The sequence below is a fragment of the Hyperolius riggenbachi genome, chromosome 2, assembly GCF_040937935.1.
Source record: "Hyperolius riggenbachi isolate aHypRig1 chromosome 2, aHypRig1.pri, whole genome shotgun sequence".
NCBI lineage: Eukaryota > Metazoa > Chordata > Amphibia > Anura > Hyperoliidae > Hyperolius > Hyperolius riggenbachi.
In genome coordinates, this window is record NC_090647.1 from 313299488 (window position 1) to 313320060 (window position 20573).

General features: G+C 42.5%; 1 protein-coding gene and 1 long non-coding RNA gene across 19 annotated transcripts in view; one reads left to right on the plus strand and one right to left on the minus strand.

Annotated features, from left to right (window-relative positions):
- The window catches only part of DLGAP3 (DLG associated protein 3), a 541562-nt gene that overhangs the window by 297635 nt on the left and 223354 nt on the right, over positions 1–20573 (plus strand). For 17 of the 18 annotated variants that reach the window (XM_068269136.1, XM_068269137.1, XM_068269122.1 and 14 more), the window contains one exon: positions 15601–15806. The exons of the other annotated variant lie outside the window; for it this stretch is intronic. In XM_068269136.1, the coding sequence (XP_068125237.1) occupies positions 15601–15806 (206 nt within the window). The remainder of the gene's footprint in view (positions 1–15600; positions 15807–20573) is intronic. 18 annotated transcript variants of the gene reach the window in all.
- On the minus strand, positions 1497–7204 carry LOC137546541 (uncharacterized). Its single transcript, XR_011026279.1, has 3 exons — positions 7107–7204; positions 5078–5204; positions 1497–2257 (listed from the first exon to the last, which is right to left on the minus strand). It is a non-coding gene; the product is annotated as an uncharacterized lncRNA (long non-coding RNA).

The following is a 20573-nucleotide window of genomic DNA, read 5'->3' on the forward strand; positions in this document are numbered from 1 at the left end:
TGTCCCATACAAAAGTCTGGTGCAAAAGTTGAGGATGCAAGGACTGGGGAAGAGTCTGTGTGCATGGATAGGGAACTGGCTGATGGACAGAAAACAAAGAGTTGTGGTCAATGGATCATACTCAAAATGGGCGACTGTTAGCAGTGGGGTCCCACAGGGGTCTGTACCGGGTCCAGTGCTCTTCAATTTATTTATTAATGACCTAGTAGATGCAGTAGAAAGCAATGCTGCTATTTTTGCAGATGATACAAAATTGTGCAGAATCATCAACTCTCAGGAAGATAATGACATATTGCAACAGGATCTGGATAAATGGCAGATTAAATTCAATGTTGAAAAATGTAAAGTCATGCATTTTGGTCGTACCAATGGTCGATGATACAAAATAAACAGGATACAGATTGTCGTACCAATGGTCGATGATACAAAATAAACAGGATACAGATGGGAACATCAAACTTGGAGAAGGACTTAGGAGTACTCATTGAGAACAAGTTAAATAATCGTATACAATACCAAGCTGCTGCAGCTAAAGCTATTAAAATTTTGGGATGCATTAAAAGGGAAATAAAAACTCAAAATGCTAGCATACTATTACCCCTGTTTAACTCTCTAGTAAGGCCAGATCTGGAATATGGAATTCAGTTCTGGGCACCACATTACAGGAAAGATATTGCAGTTTTAGAGCAGGTGCAGAAACGAGCAACAAAATTGATATGAGGGATGGAAGGTCTCACTTACCAAGAAAGGTTAGGTAAATTGGGTTTATTTAGTCTAGAGAAATGACGCCTTAAAGGGGATCTAATTAACATGTATAAATACATCAGAGGGCAATATAAAAGCTTGGCGGATGAGCTTTTTGTCCCTGGGCTTTCACAAAGGACTGGAGGACATGATCTGCGTGTGGAGGAAAAATGTTTCAGCCATTTATTTAGGAAAGGGTTCTTTACAGTAAGAGTGATTAAGATGTGGAATACATTTCCACAGGAAGTAGTTATGGCAAATTCTATACCTGCATTTAAAGAGGGCTTAGATGCTTTCCTTGCGTTGAAAGACATCCATGGCTACAATTACTAGGTAATGCCCAGTGGTGGTGATCCAGGGATTTTATCTGATTGCCATCTGGAGTCGGGAAGGAATTTTTTTTCCTTTTGGGGCTAATTGGACCATGCCTTGTAAGGGTTTTTCTGCCTTCCTCTGGATCAACAGGGATATGTGAGGGAGCAGGCTGGTGTTGTGCTTTGTTTTCTGGTTGAACTCGATGGACGTATGTCTTTTTTCAACCCAAATAACTATGTAACTATGTAAATAAAAGTAATTTTAAAAAGTGCTATTCTGACACGAGCAATATGTTTTTTTGTTTTAAATGTTTTATTAGTTTTAAACTTTAAACAATACAAGCCAAATTGACATGTATAACAATGTATTGCTCATTATATTCTAAGACCCCCCACCTAACCCCACCAAGTTCCCCCCCCCCCCCAGATCACTCCTTGCCAGAGTCCTATAGGTTCTTTTCAATATCAAACCATAGTCTTTCCGTTTGGGTTACTAGTTATATAAGGTCCATATGGTTAATCTCTTATTGCCAATCGACCCATAGTTCCTGACAGGTCTGCTCTCGCATACCATGAGGTATACTTGAATGGTGTTACCAATTGTTGTATCTCCAAATCTGTCATAGTTGTCAGAAGTAAAGGTTTCCATTTAGTAAAAAACTTTGTTGTTCCTTTCTTCTTATTTATGCTGGCGTCCAATGTTTCTATTTGCATCAAATGTCCCAGTTCTTCCTTCAAGTCCCAGAGCGAAGGGGGTGTTGGATAGATTCATTTGTTGTAAATGGTTTTCCTTGCCGCTAAAAGTGTTATATAAACAATATCCTTGATTACTCATGGTCTATCCTCTTCTGGTCCCTTTAGGACAGCATTAAATAATAATAGTAGTGGGTCCTTTGGCAATGGAGATTTCTATAAAACCTGGTCTTGGTATTTTGTATCTTATGTTGAAGGCGTATTTAGCCTGATAGATCATCATCAAGTGGGATTCCCTCCAGGTTTCACTCACTATGAGTTGTCTAACCAAGTTGTTACCTTCTAGTATGTTTTTCTCTAACTGGGGAGATTGGAAATATTTGTTCCAACTTTTCATGTTTTGTACGGCTTTACCTTCTTGTCCTACTGTGGCTAGGCCTCTCTTAATAACCGACATGGACAATTTCTCTCCTCTAGGCTTTAGAAACGGGTGAAAGAGACGTATTCTGGCAATAGAAGAAATATTATTTAGGTTAGCCTTAGTATAAGATTTAAGATTTTATCTGACTATAGGTCAGGAAATCAGATTTCAGGATTCCATAACCTTGCCTCAATTCATTCAAATTAAAGTATCTATGTTGTTGGAGGTCCAATAGGTTCCCCAATTTTTCGATTCCCTTTTCTGCCCATTTTACATAGGACTACACGATGCGAATCTTTATGCGATTTGATTCTACGATTTGATTCTACGATTCTATTTACGATCCGTTTAAATCCAACATGTCCGATCGGGATTCGATTCGATTCAATTCGATTTGCCATTGTTTTGCAATGGCAAATCGAATTGAATCGAATCCCGATCGGACATGTCGGATTTAATCGGATCGTAAATAGAATCGTGGTCCAATCGCACAAAGAATCGTATCATGTAGATTGGGCTTAAAGTCCGGGTTACCCTCCAAGGGCATATATTTTGATATTTTCCATGGTAAATGGAATAGATTACGTACTTCCCTCCAAGTTACCAGGGTGTCTCTGAAAATCACATTGTGCTTCAGTCGGAGAGGCAGAGAAGCCCAGCCTGCATGTAGTGAACCTGTTAGTTCCCAAGGTTCAGCTACCTGTTTTTCTAGGTGGGTGTTTGAGAAATATGTTGTGTTTGCTATCCAATCTCGAACGTGCCTGAACATGCAGGCTAAATTGTACCTCCTTATATTAGGGAAACCTAATCCTCCCATCTCTTTAGGGAGTTGCAGTCTTGATAACTTAATTCGGGCTCTCTTACCATTCCATAGGAACTGGGTAAAGGCTGCATTCAGGGCTTTAATGTCTGTGTGCTTCAAGAGCATAGGGATAACCTGCATTGGGTATAGCAATCTCCCGAAACTGACCATCTTGATTAAAGCTGCACTACCGGACACCCCTAGTGGAATTCCCTGCCAACCCTGTAGTTGTGCTATGATAGATTTAAAGAGAACCCGAGCTGGTTTCTAAGAATGATATCCGCACACAGAGGCTGTGTCTGTCCATACAGCCCAGCCTCTGTTGCTATGTAGTGTCCCCCCAGGCCCCCCCTGCGCTCTGCTATGCCCCCATAAATCACAGCCGCGCTGTCTACACGCAGCGTGTCGCGGCGGGCTGTGTTTACCTATGTAGTGCCACTCTCGCTGCTCCCCCCGGCTCCTGCATAGCTCCGGTCCCCACCCTCATCCTTTCCCTCCAATCAGCAGGGAGGGAAGTGACGTGGGCGGGGACCGGAGCTATGCAGGAGGTGGGGGGAGCAGCGAGAGTGGCACTACATAGGTAAACACAGCCCGCTGCAACACGCTGCGTGTCGACAGCGCCTCTGTGATTTATGGGGGCATAGCAGAGTGCAGGTGAGGCCTGGGGGGACACTTCATAGCAACAGAGGCTGGGCTGTATAGGCTGACACAGCCTCTGTGTGTGGATATCATTTTTAGAAACCACCTCGGGTTCTCTTTAACAAGTGGGGAGAAGTTCCTTAGCTAAATCGAACTGCGGTCCCTGCCAATGTCTGTACCTAAATGATTGTGTCCTTAGCCAATTGTACTCCCAGATTCCCTGCCCCCACCACATCTGCGTGTTTAGAGAGCATCAGCATCTCTGTTTTGCCCGTGTTGATCCTTAAGCTGGAATGTTGACCCACATCCCTAATGAGATCTAATGCTCGTGGTAACTGTTGCATGTTTTATCACCGCCTGCCAGCGCCTTCCTTGCACTGTCCAGGCTTTTGCTCATCTCATTGCTATGGATAGCACCATAAAACCAAGTCCCTTTTTTAACCTCCCCTTCCCTCACACCCCCAGTACTGGAACCTGAAGACTTTCAGTGCCCACCAGCAGTGAGTGGAGTAACATGTGCTTCCCCCTCACAATGCATGCCTCTACTGCTGACATAGATGTGGTGGTAACCAGAGTTGATGTGGGCATGTGCACCTACCAGACCTCTTTCTGCTCATTGCCACCTCTTATATTTTGGATGAAAGCTAGCATACATCTGCATGGGAACCCACCATGTTTTTCATTGTCTCCAAGCTGAATATGTTTAGCTACATGAAAGGCTACTGTCGTGCAGTTACTGTCCGGGAAATTCAGGTGGATGCATCACATAATGAACAATGTGGAATGTTCTTACAGAAACATAAGATTAATCTTATGTGCACCCAATGACTCAAGCACTAAAGGGTACCTATTAATAAACATGTTTTTTTAAAACTGGAATGAAAATAGCTTGTGCTTTTAATGGGATTTTAACTCAGGACCCTAGAACAGGAAGACAAAAACTCTTAATACTTATACACCATGGGCTTGATTCACAAAGCGGTGCTAACCTACTTAGCACGTCTAAAGTCCAGGGTGCTAAGTAGGTTAGCACTGGATTTCTCAATCAGATCGCGCGCTAACCTTGCGCGCGCAAAGTTTTACGCGCGCAAAGTTTTATGCGCGCTAAGTCCCATAGGCTTTAATGGGCACTTCGCGCGGTGCGCCCTGCGCTCTGTGCAGTGTGCGCGTAAAGTTTTACGCGCGTAAAGTTTTATGCGCATAAAGATTTATGCGCGGAAAGCTGGTTTAGACGTGCTAAGGGGGTTTTCACAGGCGTGCTAACAGTTAGCACCGCTTTGTGAATCAAGCCCCATGTGTCTTGGAGATTGATGAGAAAGCTTAGTCATGCGAAAAGATATCTGCAAACCATGTATCTTTTTTCTTTTTTAACATGTGTGGGCATCTCAGTATTTTATCTTTATTCAAATTATATATTGTGCTTAAACGATACATAAGGGAAAAAAGGATTCCAGCTTTACTTACCTGGAGTTTCTTTCAGCCCCTAGAAGACTCTGTGTGCCTCGCCGCAGATTTACTGTCATGCAGTCTTCTGCTATCCCCTCCGTAGTGGCTGCTGACCTGTTGCACGCCCTTCTTTCTTCCATGTATCCTTTAAGGTGAAGTAGACTTAATAGATTTAGAAAAATGTAGTTTTCAAGCATTCAGGCATTTGAAAATGAAGGCAGCACAGAGGAAGGCAAGTGCCAGCTGGATAGATGAGTGAGAGTGCTTTACTGGATAAATACTTCACATGGGGTCCCAGGGAGAGCAACATTAGCAGAAGAGTGCATCACTGGCACCAGCCACCACTTCTTTTAGCATCTTATGTTCTGTTCTCTGACTGAACTTCCTGGGAAGACCTAGCCTGACAATCTGTCAGTGGAAAAATTGCTGGCCAGTTGTTTGCCAACCTTTTGAAATCCCTTCCTAGACTCATAAGCATCAATAGCCATGCTCAAGTGCTCTTACAATCTAGGAACAAGAAACTACATTTCATAAGGTTTTCATTAGTCAGGTTCTTACAAGATCCTATCTAACAATGTTCTAATCATTTGCCCTGATCCTTACTTTTAAGGTATCCGAGGTAGTGATAAATGTAGGGATTTTCTTACATCTCCCACATGCAGGGCCGGATTTGTATTTTTTACCGCCCAAGGCCCACTTTCACCAGCCGCCCCCTCCAACTAACAGCACCTCCCCCCCCCCCATCAATACACAAGTGCAAAACTCAATCCCCTCCAGCAGCAAACACAGATCCATAAAAAAATAAATCTTTTTACGTCACACCGTTCCAGGACTGGGTCCCTCTCTGGTTCAATAAATCACTTACTTGTGCAAGCGTGGTCATGGGCGACCATATCCATACTGGACATGTGAAAGTCAGGTCTGCGCATGCCCAGTAGAACTAGGATGCTTAGCATTTTTCCTCTGTGCACAAGCACTTAATAATACTGGGCATGTGCGGAAATTACTTGTGCATGCCCAGTTCAAATGCGGTCACACTTGCACACTGAAGAAACCTATTTGAACAGAGAGGGATACATCACTGGAACGGTGGGGTACAGGAAGATATGGGAAGCCTCTAAACTATCCAGAGGCTTCCCATTACTAAAAGCTAAGTATCAATTTGTTTATTTTATGTGTTTCAGGTTGAGGTAGGGGGTAAGGAAAAAAAGGATAGAGGGGGCAGCCAGAACTGAGGGGGTGATCAGAGTGAACAAGTCAGCCAGGGTAAGGCGAGAATTGAGGGGCTAGCCAGGGCCTAGGACAGGTGTTTCCATAGGGGCAAACTTAAAACTGCTCCCAGCACGCCCCCCTCTATAGAGGCACTACAGCTGCCAGCATGCCCCTACCGCTCCACAGAGGCACATGATGCCCCTTCCCTTCCAGAGGCACCGCAGTTCCCTGCATGCCTCTCAGTCTCAATAGAGTATTGGGTTGTCCCCGAGGGCCCCAGTAGCTGGCTGATGGGTCCCCTCTAATGTGAATAGTGGTCCCCCGGGGTCCCTGTATTTGCAGTGGAGTGCATTCAACTGTCCAGCCAGTGTGCTCCCCCATCTATGTGCTCCATCATTGTAGATGCCTTATTTCCATGACCTGGTGGCATGTACATACTCATATGCCGCTGGGCTAGGGAGATAAAGGAAGATAGAGCATAGAGAAGCACGCCAGACAGGTAATATGCGTTCCTCTACGAATACGCTGCAGAGGCTCCAGGGGACCACTAATCACTTTGGGGGAGTCAAGGTGGTCTACACCAGCCAGCTCTGGGGGATAACCTAATACTATATGGAGGAAGGGCATGCTTGGAACTGTAGTGCCTCTATAGAGGGGCGTGGGGCTTGCTGGCAGCTATGGTGACACTATAGTGGGGGATGGGAATGCTGGCAGCTGTGGTGCCTCTATGGAGTGGGACGACATGCTGAGAGGGAGGGGGCAAATACTACCTTGGATAAAGGGGGGAGGGGGGTGTACACACAAGCATGCAGTCACACCAGCAGCAGATACTTACGAGCATGCAATCACAGCGGCAGAAGTTTAGGAATGTCAGGAATCCAATCTTCCAGCATCATGATGCCTCTCTTCTGTGCAACGTGGAAGGCTGCACACAGAACCCTGCTTCTCCCCATCATGCGAGTTCCAGTAATCAACTGATCTCTCTCTCCCTCCCCCTGGCGTGCTTTCACTGTCTTTCTATTTCGTTATCGGGGATTAGAAGGGAGAAGGGAAAAACAGCTGCCGTGGTTCTATCTGTGCATGGAGATTGCTTTGCCTGCTGCGCCCTGGGGGTTTCTGATCTGTGTCAGCCCCAGCACGTGGCGAGACCTCCGTGTAGCAGCAGACTTTGTTCCTTCCCACGTCTTTTCGCTGCTTCTGGCCATTATGTTCCTAACAGCTGATCAGATCACGTCAGCCACGTGCTGGGGCGCAGCAGGCAGAGCAATCTCCGTGCACAGAACCACTGCAGCGGGTTCCTGACTCATCTGTAGCCGCCCGCTGACTGCACACACAAGGACAAGCTGCAGTGTGCAAAGCGGGCAGCTGTGAACGACTGGACTGTGGGAAGAGTAAATGTTGCGGGTGGCTCCCCACCCGCCCCAAGCCATCTTCCGCCCTAGGCAGTGGCCTAGGATGGCCTGCCCCTAAATCCGGCCCTGCCCACATGCAAAATTGGCATTTATGTTTGTGGAATTTACATAGTGGCCTACAAGTATGTAAATGGAGAATGATATGCTGTATTCTGAACCTATCAAAATACATGACCGGAAGATCAAATATCTTTATGTTGAAATATGCTGAAAAAGTTAAATATTTCCAGTGGATGTGCTTACATTTCCACGCTTGTATGTTATACATCCGAAGCTCCATTTTTTACCCACAGCACATTGATGAATTCCAGGGAAAGACTGATTTCCTCACTACAATTGAAGCTGGCAGTAATAATAATATTTGATGGTATTAGGGGGCCAGAGCATAAAAAGATTTATTTTTTTTACCTTTCTGCTTTAGCACAGGTCAACCAACATAAGTATCATTCAACTCCTATTAGTCACTACGTGAAACTGAATTACCGTAATATGGGCTATTAGAGCTTTCTTTAAATGACATTGCTAACCGAGAAACATCTTTTAAACATATTTATAACGCATAATCTTCTAACGTTCGTACATATTTGTTTGTGGACAGCTTTAAATATCTTGTAGGTTAATGTTATTTTAGTTTGCTTTTGAAAACTGACCTTTATTAGAATTGGCCTTATATACCACCGTCTCTTCTTACTTTTGTAAAGGCCCACTGTCACGAATGGTGTTTTTCCAACAGATCCCTTTAGTGCGGGTGCATTGCAGAAGTTACCAGTGAAGTGTGTTTTTTCAGAGATACACTGCCTCTCTACCCCTCTCTGCATTGACCATTCCTAGCGAGCACTGTGTCAGTCGCTCGGAGACACAGCGTGAGCGACTGTCATGTTGACCAGTGATGTCACCGCTGTTGTACAGGAAGCCTGTAGAGGGGGTCTTTAGAGTCCCAACTGTACAGGCACTGCTTGGGGCACCTATCAAGTCTCTAAAACTTGTGCATGCACTTTATGCGCCTCTGTGTACGGACAACTAGAGTATTGTGACATTATTATTTTACAATACTTTAGTTGTCTGCACACACAGTTGCACAAAGTGGCCCACACAGCGCATGTGTGAGCCTCAGAGACTCGATAGGTGTGCTATGCTAGTGAATTTCATGAATATTTTTCAGGCTAAAGCTCTCCTTTCACTGTATCATATTAGTCCATTCTTTTTTTGTTTTTGATAAGGAGGATGTATACAGTATACTGTTGACGTTTTTAACCAAGCTCCATTATGCATAGACTTGTGCAACTTCATTTTGTATATTTATATATGCATGTATTCATTTTTGGATCTCTGCTAACTTATAGTGTTGTTCACATGGATCTATTTTGTTATTGTAGGTCATTTTGAGCTGATATGATCTAAATTAGATGCTCAATAATTTAGAATCGTTGCATTAGATTATATGTATCCTATGTAATATTATCCCTGTGTCTCTGCGTCCCATGTCCCTGTGTCCGTGCTAAAAACCAATAATTCAGCCGGCTGTAACAGATCTGCGCGCATCCCTGTGGTTAGTAGGGCAACAGGGACGCAGTACGCAGAGCTGAGGACATGATGCGGCTTGCGCATGATTTAAAAAAATAAACGAAGGAGTAGAAGGATGGGGCTGGGGAGGCGGGCATGTGCGCGCAGTGTGCGAACGTGCGTGCTCGGATGTGCGCGTGCACGTATACGCACCGCGCGCGGCTTTTTCGAGGAGAGCCAGTGCGGGGGTCGTGGCTAGAGCCTAGCACCCATTTTTAAACGGGCCTTAGGCCTAGTGGTTGTATATTAGTATGAAGCATGAATAGATCTGCATAACGTTTTTATTGGTGGATAGTTGTTGGTGAAATTTTGTGCTTTTATTTTATATATTCACAGTTTAGTTCTAGGCATTCTCTGGATGTTCTTTTTCTAGTTTACCCTACTTGATGTACATTAAATGTCCTTTCTTATCAGATTCCCCTCTAAGTCCTCTTTAATTTAGATGTGTTCTGGAGGATTATATGTTTTTAGTGGGGTTTATCCCATTGTATTATTAAGCCAAATTTCAGGTTGGCTACTCAGAGAAAGACTATGTTTGATTTGTAACATTATTTACACCAGCCTGTTTCTGCTATGTTTCCTTTCATTTTGAACTATTGAATCTGTTTATAAGAGTAATGAATAAAGATACTAAATGCTTCAACTTTTGGGGAATAACCAAATGTGTGTTTCTCTAACCAGCAGTGTAACCAACCAGCAGCGTAACCAACCAGCAGTGTAACCAAGATGTATAGGGGGATAAAAGAGACCGAAAAGCCCTCCTACTATAAAAGCAATGCTTGGAGTGATTTGCCTTCTTAAAACAAAAGGACATTTGCAATAATTCAGCTATAAGTGAACATTTGTGGTTACCAACAATGCACCACTACTAAATGTTAGAGATGTAGCGAACGGTTCGCCGGCGAACGGTTCCAGGCGAACTTTGGGGGTTCGCGTTCGCCTGGACCAAGCGAACTTTTGCGGAAGTTCGATTCGTCCCATAATGCACTATGAGGGTCAACTTTGACCCTCTGCATCACAGTCAGCAGGCACATTGTAGCCATTCAGGCTACACTAAGGCCTGGAGCCCCAACCCCCCTTATATAAGGCAGGTTTGCCAGCCATTACACCCACTCGTGTGCCTGCTAGAGACTGACTAGGGACAGCTGCTGCAGACTTATTCTCTTAGGGAAAGATTAGTTAGGCTCTTGGTCTTGGCTTGCTCCTGGCTGATTGTTATTGCTAAAATAGCACCCCTCAACAGCTCTTTTGAGAGCTAATGTTTTCCAGATGTGTTTTTTTTTGTGTATGTGTTGCTCACTGACATTATACAGCCATATCTGTTGCAGCTGGATCTTGGTAATTGTTATTACTGTGCCAGCCAGGCCCTGCCTAACTATCTATACTGGGACACTTACCTATGCCTACCTAACTACTGGGGCACCTACTTACCTATACGGGGACAACTACCTACCTATACTAGGGGATCTACCTATGCCTACCTACCTATACTGGGACTCCTACCTATGCCTACCTACCTATACTGGGACTCCTACCTATGCCTAGCTAACTACTGGGACACATACCTATGCCTACCTACCCATACTGGGACTCCTACCTATGCCTACCTACCTATACTGGGACTCCTACCTATGCCTAGCTAACTACTGGGACACCTATCTATGCCTACCTACCTATACTGGAACTCCTACCTATGCCTACCTACCTATACTGGGGCTCCTGCCTATGCCTACCTACCTATACTGGGACTCCTACCTATGCCTAGCTAACTACTGAGACACCTACCTATGTCTACCTACCTATACTGGGACTCCTACCTATGCCTAGCTAACTACTGGGACACCTACCTATGCCTACCTACCTATACTGGGTCTACTACCTATGCCTAGCTAACTACTGGGACACCTACCTATGCCTACCTACCTATACTGGGTCTACTACCTATGCCTAGCTAACTACTGGGACACCTACCTATGCCTACCTACCTATACTGGGACTCCTACCTATGCCTACCTACCTATACTGGGACTCCTACCTATGCCTACCTACCTATACTGGGACTCCTACCTATGCCTAGCTAACTACTGGGACACCTACCTATTCCTACCTACATACAAGAAGATAATAAGGTCGTTGCTTCATTGTGGACAGACCAAATTTGATCAGCTGGACAGTCACTGTTGTTCTATCATTGAGCTACCACAGCCCGGCGACCATATGGGCTTGAAAACCACCACGGCCTACACTCTCGCCACGATGCGCACCAGTCCAGCACGGCCGTCACTACGCAAAGAAGCTGTTTGCGGTGCATTACACAGTGAGTTTGGTGCGTCAGCCGTCAGTGTGAAGCAGAACTCTAATTACACTCCCTGTTTGATGTATACACATGCAAGATGTTTGAAAGCACGTTAGGCCTGCAATTTAGCATTCAATGTCATTTCTGCCCTTAAAACGCTGCTTTGCGTCACATCCAGATTTTTCCCCGGGACTTTGGGCATGTATCCCACTCCGCCATGCCCCCCTCCAGGTGTTAGACCCCTTGAAACATGTTTTCCATCACTTTTGTGGCCAGCATAATTTTTTCTATTTTTCAAAGTTCGCATCTCCATTGAAGTCTATTGCGGTTCGAGAAGTTTTCCGTGAACCGAACCTTCCGCGAAGGTTCGCGAACCGAAAATCGGAGGTTCGCGACATCTCTACTAAATGTGCAAATTATCTCTTTTTGGCCCTGTAAGCTAAGCTTGCATCCAGAACCGCTGGTGTATAGCAAGCCTATAGCTTTAAATTTTACACAGCCACATCAAACCCACATGTAGACAGCCTGTTTCTGACTTTTGGTCCTCATCAGTACATGGCAGGGATTGATATGGCTAGTTGTATGAGATAGGGCTTGGACAAGTACAACAGAGTAACCAAGCACCTCGGGTGATCGAAACCACTAGGAATGTATAGGGGATAAAAGAAACCGAAAAGCCCTCCTACTAAAAAGCAATGCTTGGAGTGATTTGCCTTCTTAAAACAGAATGAAAGCAGTCTAACTACATAAAGTGAGCCTTTGCAGTACAGTAAATTACAGCCACCCAAACTGAACAAGCCAAATTCTCAAAGCACTTATGTTGATTAATGTAAATTATAAGTATTGCCTTTGGAACACAATTTTTCAAAATCTCGTTTTTGTACTTGAGCTTGCCTGTAGCTGTGCACCTATACATATTGATTTAATCTCTTGCCAGCTTCCTGTTGGTTCCTGTTTACCTGTGGTGGTTTTTATCAACTTCTTCCTGTAAATTACAAGTCTGTCTCCTCACATAGAGGACACAAGGCTTCTAGTGCAATACAGGGATGCTGGGAAATCTAGTCGGCATCTGCTGTTTATTCCTACTTTGGGATTCACATGGTAATACCTGATTGACCTGCCCACTGGCGGAACCCACTGAAGGAAATACATGAGCCTGTATGCAGTTTGCAAGGACGTTGCCCAGGAAACACATAATCTGTCAGAAATGTTGCTTCTATGCACTATATTCACTAATGGATATGATTGCTGCTAGAATTTGCTTTGTTTGCTGTTGGGTTTAGGTGGACTTTAAAAGACAGCTGACATATTAGTAAGCGTATGTGATTGAGCAATGTTTTCTTATGCCACTTAAAAGAAAACTCTAATGAGAGGGGCGAAGAGGCTGCCATATTTATTTTCTTTTAAGCAATACCAGTTGCCTGGCTGTCCTGCTGATCCTCAGCCTCTAATACTTTTAGCCATAGACCCTGAACAAGCATGCGGCAGATCAGATGTTTCTGACATTATTGTCTGATCTGAGGGCCCATTTCCACTTGTGCCGCGTGTGGCTGCGGGTACGCAGACGAACCCCATCAGCCGTGCCATGCACGGCTATAGGATTCGCAGCCTCCCGCACTGAAACGCTTGCGCTAGCGATTCGGCTGGGGCACCATTGTATCCTATGGCAGGGTTTTCCCACGCGATTTGCCTGCAAGGAAAACTCTGCGGATTCAGTGCGGAAACCACGCCAGTGGAAATGGGCCCTGACACAATTAGATGCATGCTTGTTCCTGGTGGTGTTCGGACACTACTGCAACAAAATAGATCAACAGGACTGCCAGACAACTACTGTTATTTAAAAGGAAATGTATATGTCTGCCTCCATATTCTTCTCACTACAGTTGTCCTTTAAATGCATTTTGTATCATTTTAAACGTTTAATGAGATGTTACCTTTTTACTAAGCAGTTTGCAGTGAGTGGATATGTCATTGTTGCTGGGCAAACCAAAAGAATGTGGTTCACTTGCGTACCATCTTTCCTCATACATTATACCAACCGTTCCTATTTTTAGCTCATGCTATCCACTGCCTTTCCATAATCAGTCACGACAGGAACACTTGCTGTATCTTTTTGGCTGCTTTGTGATGTCTGACACAGTGGAGGATCAGACTATCATAGTTCTTGTGACAAAGGTGTGGGTGCAGCCAAAGTTGCAGCATACTCAGCTATGAATATAGAGCAGTAGAAGCTGTCATATGTTTGTTACTTGAATAATATTATGTGTTTATTTATAAATGCACCCTTTGCTTCTATGGAGATAGGTGATAGTGAGGTGCCCTTTATACTCTTGGTTTTCTCTGCATCCGTGATACTGGTCGTGACTGCGCTGAAAGAATTAAAATAACTTTATAAATGTAAAATAAAGCCATGAAGAGACAATAATATTATATACTGTATAGCTTATGTGATTATCAGATAGTGACCACTCCAGAGAAACACCTTCTATTTTAAATCTTGTAGCCGAGACGTTTGTAAATCTTAGCAGAGGCACCTGCAGTGTAAATCATGTCTATAACCAAGTATACAGCTGCAACAATGGATGTCCAAAACAGTCATACATGATAATTTCAGGTGACTTATCCTTGTAAAAGAATGCTGCTCACCCATGTGCCAAGCAGCCAATCCTGCACTGTAGAGAGGGTGAGGGGCAGTTGAGCAGGAGTAAGTTGTGGCAGGGAACAACAACAGTCATTCACCAGAGCAGGGTCGATTCTAGTAATAATGGGGCCTCGGGGCAAAATTAGCTCAGGGGCGCCCCAACAGGCACCCTGACCAAAAAGCAGCATTAGGGGCCCTTTGTTGATACCAAATTTCTCCCCTGGGCCCCTGAGCCGGCTTCTGACCCTCCCTCTCAATAACCTCCCCACTTAACTGTGCTCCCTGCGGCCCCTGCAGAGTCTTAGGCAGTGTAGTGTCTCACCACCCCGCCAGCACAGGTCAGACGCTACTCTGCCAAAGACAGTTAAGATGGGGAGACACCTTGGGGCCCCCTACAGGATTTGGGGCCATTGCCCCTTTTGCGTCTATGGTAGTGCCAGCCCTGCACCAGAGTGCCAAATCGTCAGTGACCAATGTACAAGCAACTGGGGATACCTGTATACACAATGGAAAGGTACCAAGAAGAATCATAAATGATGGTAAATTATTTCAGACAATGAAAGTTTGAGAGACGTACAAACCTTTTACTTCTAACCGCTACACTAATATACAGCCATGGAAGAACTTACTTGGATTCCTGATGACCTAACACTTTAGGTAAGGAACTGACTCAATACAAGCATGCAGATCAGGTATTCTGGCTGCACTAGCTGTACTCTCAGTGGTGGAAAGACTGCAACCGTATGCAGCCTTACAGTCTCTACTGTGCAGCTATCCTCTCTTGAGCTTCGTGAAAAGTGTTTGACTTCCGCCTATGGAATTTGACATTTAAACTGAAGGCAGGCATACACTGATATGGGGGTGGGGGTAGACTAGGAATCAGGGCCCAGTCAGATTTTTATTCAATTTCAGGGACCCACTCAGTCCAAACTTTATCAATGCAAGCACGCAAGAGAGATGGCAAGTTTGCCTGTAATGTAGCAGTACCATCAGCTTTCTTTTTTTTTTTTAAACATTTTAGATGTTCATTTTTTTCATGAGTAGGCAAAATACTGGTCAAGGATTATCTGCTTTATTCCTACACAAAGCCACTAGGGACAACAATTTAAATCTACTGTTTATAAACACTCTGACCAGTGTTCTTAGAAAACCAAATAGCCCACTGGTATTCTTTTTGGGAGTTTATCTGAGCACTGGTAGGATACAGGGCTAACATCCAGACAATATGTACACTGTGTCCTTAGCGGAGATCAAACTCATAGTAGTGGTGCCCAGGTGTTGGTATACTAAAATCTAACATTTTCAGCTACACTGTTTTGAAGATACAGTATATAGTTCCTAGGATGGATGATAAAGTGAGAAAGTGAGAGTAATCAGCAGCTTGCTGTGCAAACACACCCTATTTATCGTTCTGTAGGTACCACCAGATGAATGGGGGGGATATCCAGCACCAGGAAAAGAAGGAGAAATACCCTGCCGAAGAATGAGAAGTGGCAGCTACATTAAAGCCATGGGGGATGATGACAGTGGAGACTCTGACACCAGCACCAAAATGTCACCCAAAGGTGTTAACCGGCGAGAAAGATATCGCAGGTCTTCAAGTGTTGACCATCCCAGAACCAAGTATGAAACTTTCCCTAACCACATTCACTATGTCCTTGTGTCATCCATTTTCATCCACAACATCCACCGATTGTTGTATAGCTGTTAAGCATTTAAACATAATATATAAAAGGCTTCTGGCATGACATCAGACATCATATATTGTAAGTAATCTAAGATAGTACGCCTCCTCCATAAGTTTAAATTTTGCCTAAGGGGCAAGGCGACCCTAAATATATTACTGTTATTACTGTTAATGTTGAGTGAATCATCAGAATTTCACTTCGTATAAAAACTACAAAATTCATGTGAAATTTCCTGTTGCTGTGAAATTCGTATTTGCAAATGTCAAAAAACATAGGACCTTTGGTATTCATTAAACATTTCCTAGTGATGAGAAGCAAGAAATATTCTTTGCTAATGATGTAGCAAATGACGACACCATTTGTAACAACAACTCTATAGATATATAATAAAGGTATGTGATTGGTTAAATATGACAAAGCAGCCATACCAATTCTAATACATAAAAAAAAATTCCCTGCTGTGATGCAACAGGTGAGGTAATGATAACCAGAGGATACAATGGTGGGAAAAAAGTTTACTCCCCTCTGGATTTCCCCTGTAGCTACACATTTTTCACACAGAACAATTTCCGATTTCTTTAATAAAATGTAGTATTAGACAAAGGGAACCTGAGTAAACACTTTTACTGATTACTACATTAATTGAAGGAATTTTTTCAACATCTACGTGAAAAAGAAATTACATCCTTAGTTACTCAGTAAATCAACTGATCACATTTAATTGGGCTTGATTGAAGTCAGCCTGCTCAATACAAACCTTATTAGATATATTAAACCTTTACCATGAGAAGTCATCACCACAAACGTTCGATAAGAGCACTATGTAATGCAGAAAAATTCCAGAACAGACAAGGAAAAAAGAGTTGGAGAAAAACAATTTATTAGTCTGAAAAGAGTTATAAAGCCATTTCCAAACAATCGGTCCTCACCAAACCACAGTTGGAGTTGGAGATAATTTTTCATCTTCTCTGCTAAATAACTTCAGCATTTGCAAAAAAAAGTACCAAAAAGTGGATTAAAAAGTAATTTCAATATGAACTGAAATATTTTCTTGCTTGCTGGTGGCTTGAAACGTATTTTATTGATAAGGTGTGAAAATATCACCTGGAAGAAAAATCAGGAGAAAAGTTAAGTACATAAGTCTAAATCATCATAGGAGGTAAGGTACCACTCTATTTAATATTATACAATTATATTCAATTGAATGTATAGTTTCTTCAGATTATAAAATAATTGGGCACCAACCAAAAGAAACCCCCTTGTTGTCACTTAGACAAATCTTCAAGATGTAGTGGAGTTACAGATATAAGGTCCTTTTCCACTTGGGAGGTGGAGTACCTTTTTTACTCTTTTAAGAGAGGGAAGACTGGGAGGCCAATAGTGCAGTATCGTTAGTGCCACCTGATGGCTCAAATTCAAAGAAAGGAATACACACAAACGTGGGTTGCAGTCCTGCAACCACCGTACAGACGTGCAGGAAAAACACCGTTCCAGCTCGGTACCCCAGACTGTTCTGGAACCGGGCGATCGCTCCCCTTTTTTTGTCCTCTTTTACTGATGGAACTGGTCAACCGTAGTAGAGGTCGTCACCTCTATGGGTGTGAGATTACTGGAACAGGGTTGTGAGGAGGCGCCCAAACTATATAAGGTCTTACGACTAGTATGTTTATATACATCAAAAAATACATAAACAAGAAAGAGGTTTCTTACCTCTATGGAAGACTCACAAGAATGAATTGTCAGGGAGCCTTAATTAAAAAAAAAAACGGTTATACTGTTGACAATGCGTTTCACGGGACCGAGCCCGCTTCCTCAGGTCAATTACAGAACAGTTAACCTTAAAATAGAGTCATGTGATGCGCGGGCGCCATAGTAAAAAAAACACCTTTTTTTACTACGGCGCCCGCGCATCACACGGCTCTATTTTAAGTATTTTAAGGTTAACTGTTCTCTAATTGACCGGGCTTGGTCCCGTGAAACGCGTTGTCAACAGTATAACCATTTTTTTTAATAAAGGCTCCTTGACAATTCATTCTTATGAGTCTTCCATAAAGTAAAGAAACCTCTTTCTTGTTTATATATTTTATATATTCATATATATATATATATATATATATATATATATATATATATATATATATATATATACATATATATATATATATATATGTATATATATGTCGTAAGACCTTACACAGTTTGGGCGCCTTCTCACATCCCTGTTCCAGTATCTTCAGTGGATCTGCAACCCATCTTTGTGAGTATCCAATGCTCACAGTTCTGTCTTTACTATATTTAACCTAACAATATTGCTCCATTTGGCTCCTGGTTTCCCTTCGCTCCACAGGCAACAAGACTCCTCATCTCCTATTGGAGGAATTTGAGTGACCCAACACCATAGACATGTCTTAATAAATGGGTGAGGAGAGGAGGTCACATTGCTTCAAATTTGTATATGGTGTCACTTTCAATGACTGAAAAATGGGAGGGGACTTATGGGATCATTGTTTAGGCAGGGGGACTGGGAAGGGTCTCTCATGGGAGATACAAATAGAAAACATTTTAAACACAGACATCCTGCACATTTTTTTTGGAGAAAACAAATGCGTGTTTCACTGCAAATCCAGGTGCACGTGAATCATTTCACTCAACACTAATCATTATTGTTAATATAATTATCATTTCTATTTTTATGGTGGTATTAAAAAATAAAATTAAAGATATTTTACATCTATGTTGATAGAACAAAGATAACATTTACTCATCATTGCTCAGAGTATATTATACCCATCTGTAGATACATCTGGTAGCTCACTAAATCTAAATACAAGTAGAGGTCTCATTTCATGGAATCGATATTAGTTGTCAGATTCAGTAAAGGTCACAAATAACCCTTGGAGGTTTGCATCTGTCCTGCAGGCTGCCTCTTGCAAGAGAAATTATTAAGGGTTTATTTATGAATAAATTAGCAAACTGCAAGATGTTACCGTTATGCAAGCTTATCGTAGCCCTCAGGTAATGAATATGCTGTAAAACTGTTTGATGTTCATGTAAGCATTTACATCCATCTCATGTCTTGTCTTAAGTTTTGCTCTTATGTCTTGTTTGCACCACTGCAATGTGTGCTTCCGTGAGAGAGTTTCCCATTGTAAGCGATAGTCATAAAGAAGAGAACCACTAGACCATTTCATCAATATTCTGATTTTACAAGTCTATTTTCTTAGCCACTTCCACCTCCTAACTCTTCTATCAGAGCAAAAAGATCAGCTCAGTTTAGCACAGAAGGGATGTTTTATTAAAACCAATGCAAAGAAAACTGAAAGAAAAGTAAAATAGTAAAATAGTTGCCCATGGCAACCAGCCAGAATCTTTGTTTCAGGTAAAGCTTGCCATACACTTCAGGTAAAGCTGGCCATATACAATTATTACTTGATTTTTGTTTCAATTGATATTGCGTTTGTGATTAGTTATAATCAATATTATGATCAATGTTACAGTCAATATTATGATCAATTATTTTATGACTGAATAAAACAGACATTGTGGGTTTTTCTTTTGATTAATTTTATCCCTTAAAGGAATACTATTGATACCCAAGTGCTCTAAAATGACAGTGTGCAAATAATGTCTAAGTAGCTGTGTAAACATTTTCCTACTTTTCATGTTAAATATCAGAGGCAAAAACTGTAATTTATTGAGGGTAGGATTTAGCTATATTGGGACAAATCAATTGCAGAAGGGGTGTCTGCTTCAATGCACAGCCAGAGTTGCATATCAGACTACAGAAAGCAAATATCAAACATATCAAACTCTGAAAGCAAAAACAGTATGAAAAAGCTGTGACAATTAGTTACATTTCCTCTGCTCTCTTCAGACAGCTCAATCAGAAACACAGGATACAGGATCTGCAGCTGTTGGGAGCTCTCTCTCTCTCTGTCACACACAGAGCTACACATAGAGTTAACTGATCAAGTGTGAGGGGAATTTCCCCTCTCCTCAAGGCTCAGTCAGCCCTCAGTTTTGGCGTCAGTAAAGTTTGAATGCATTTTGATAACAGTAAACAAAGAACTTGCTACTAAAATGTATACACCAGTACTTAGCAGCACTTCCCAAACAATTTCTGTGTCAATTGAAAAAAATATGTGAATCGATAGTATTCCTTTAATAGCAGTTGTACATATACATTGTAATGTCAGCGCTGCGTAATATGTTGGCGCTTTATAAATACAATAAATAAATAAATATTGATCGAAAACAAAATTTAGTAATAATTGAATAGTGTATGGGCAGCTTAACTGCTGAAATATGATTGGTTGCTCTAGGCAACTGTTTTGCTTTTTTTTTTTTTGCTAGTTTTTAGTGCACTTATTTTCATAAATCACCCCCAGTACGTCTCTAGTACCCTACTAATAGAGCCAGAATGAACAAGAGGTCAACGTGCAAAGTGCCGAACTCTAAACACAGTGAATTTTCTCCTTTCTTTCCCATAAATGGAAGCTGCGGACAGTCAAACCCCTATCAAATGGTAGCCCAGGCAGGCAGCATAGGAAGCCTTGACTTAACTTACATTCACTATTATTGCTACCGCTGCAACACTTTCCTGCAGCCTCTAATCCTATACTATAAAACCCCTGTGTCGCTGCATCCAGCATTTGTCCCTGTGTCCCTGTTATTTTCTACTGTGCATGTGCGCATTAACGGA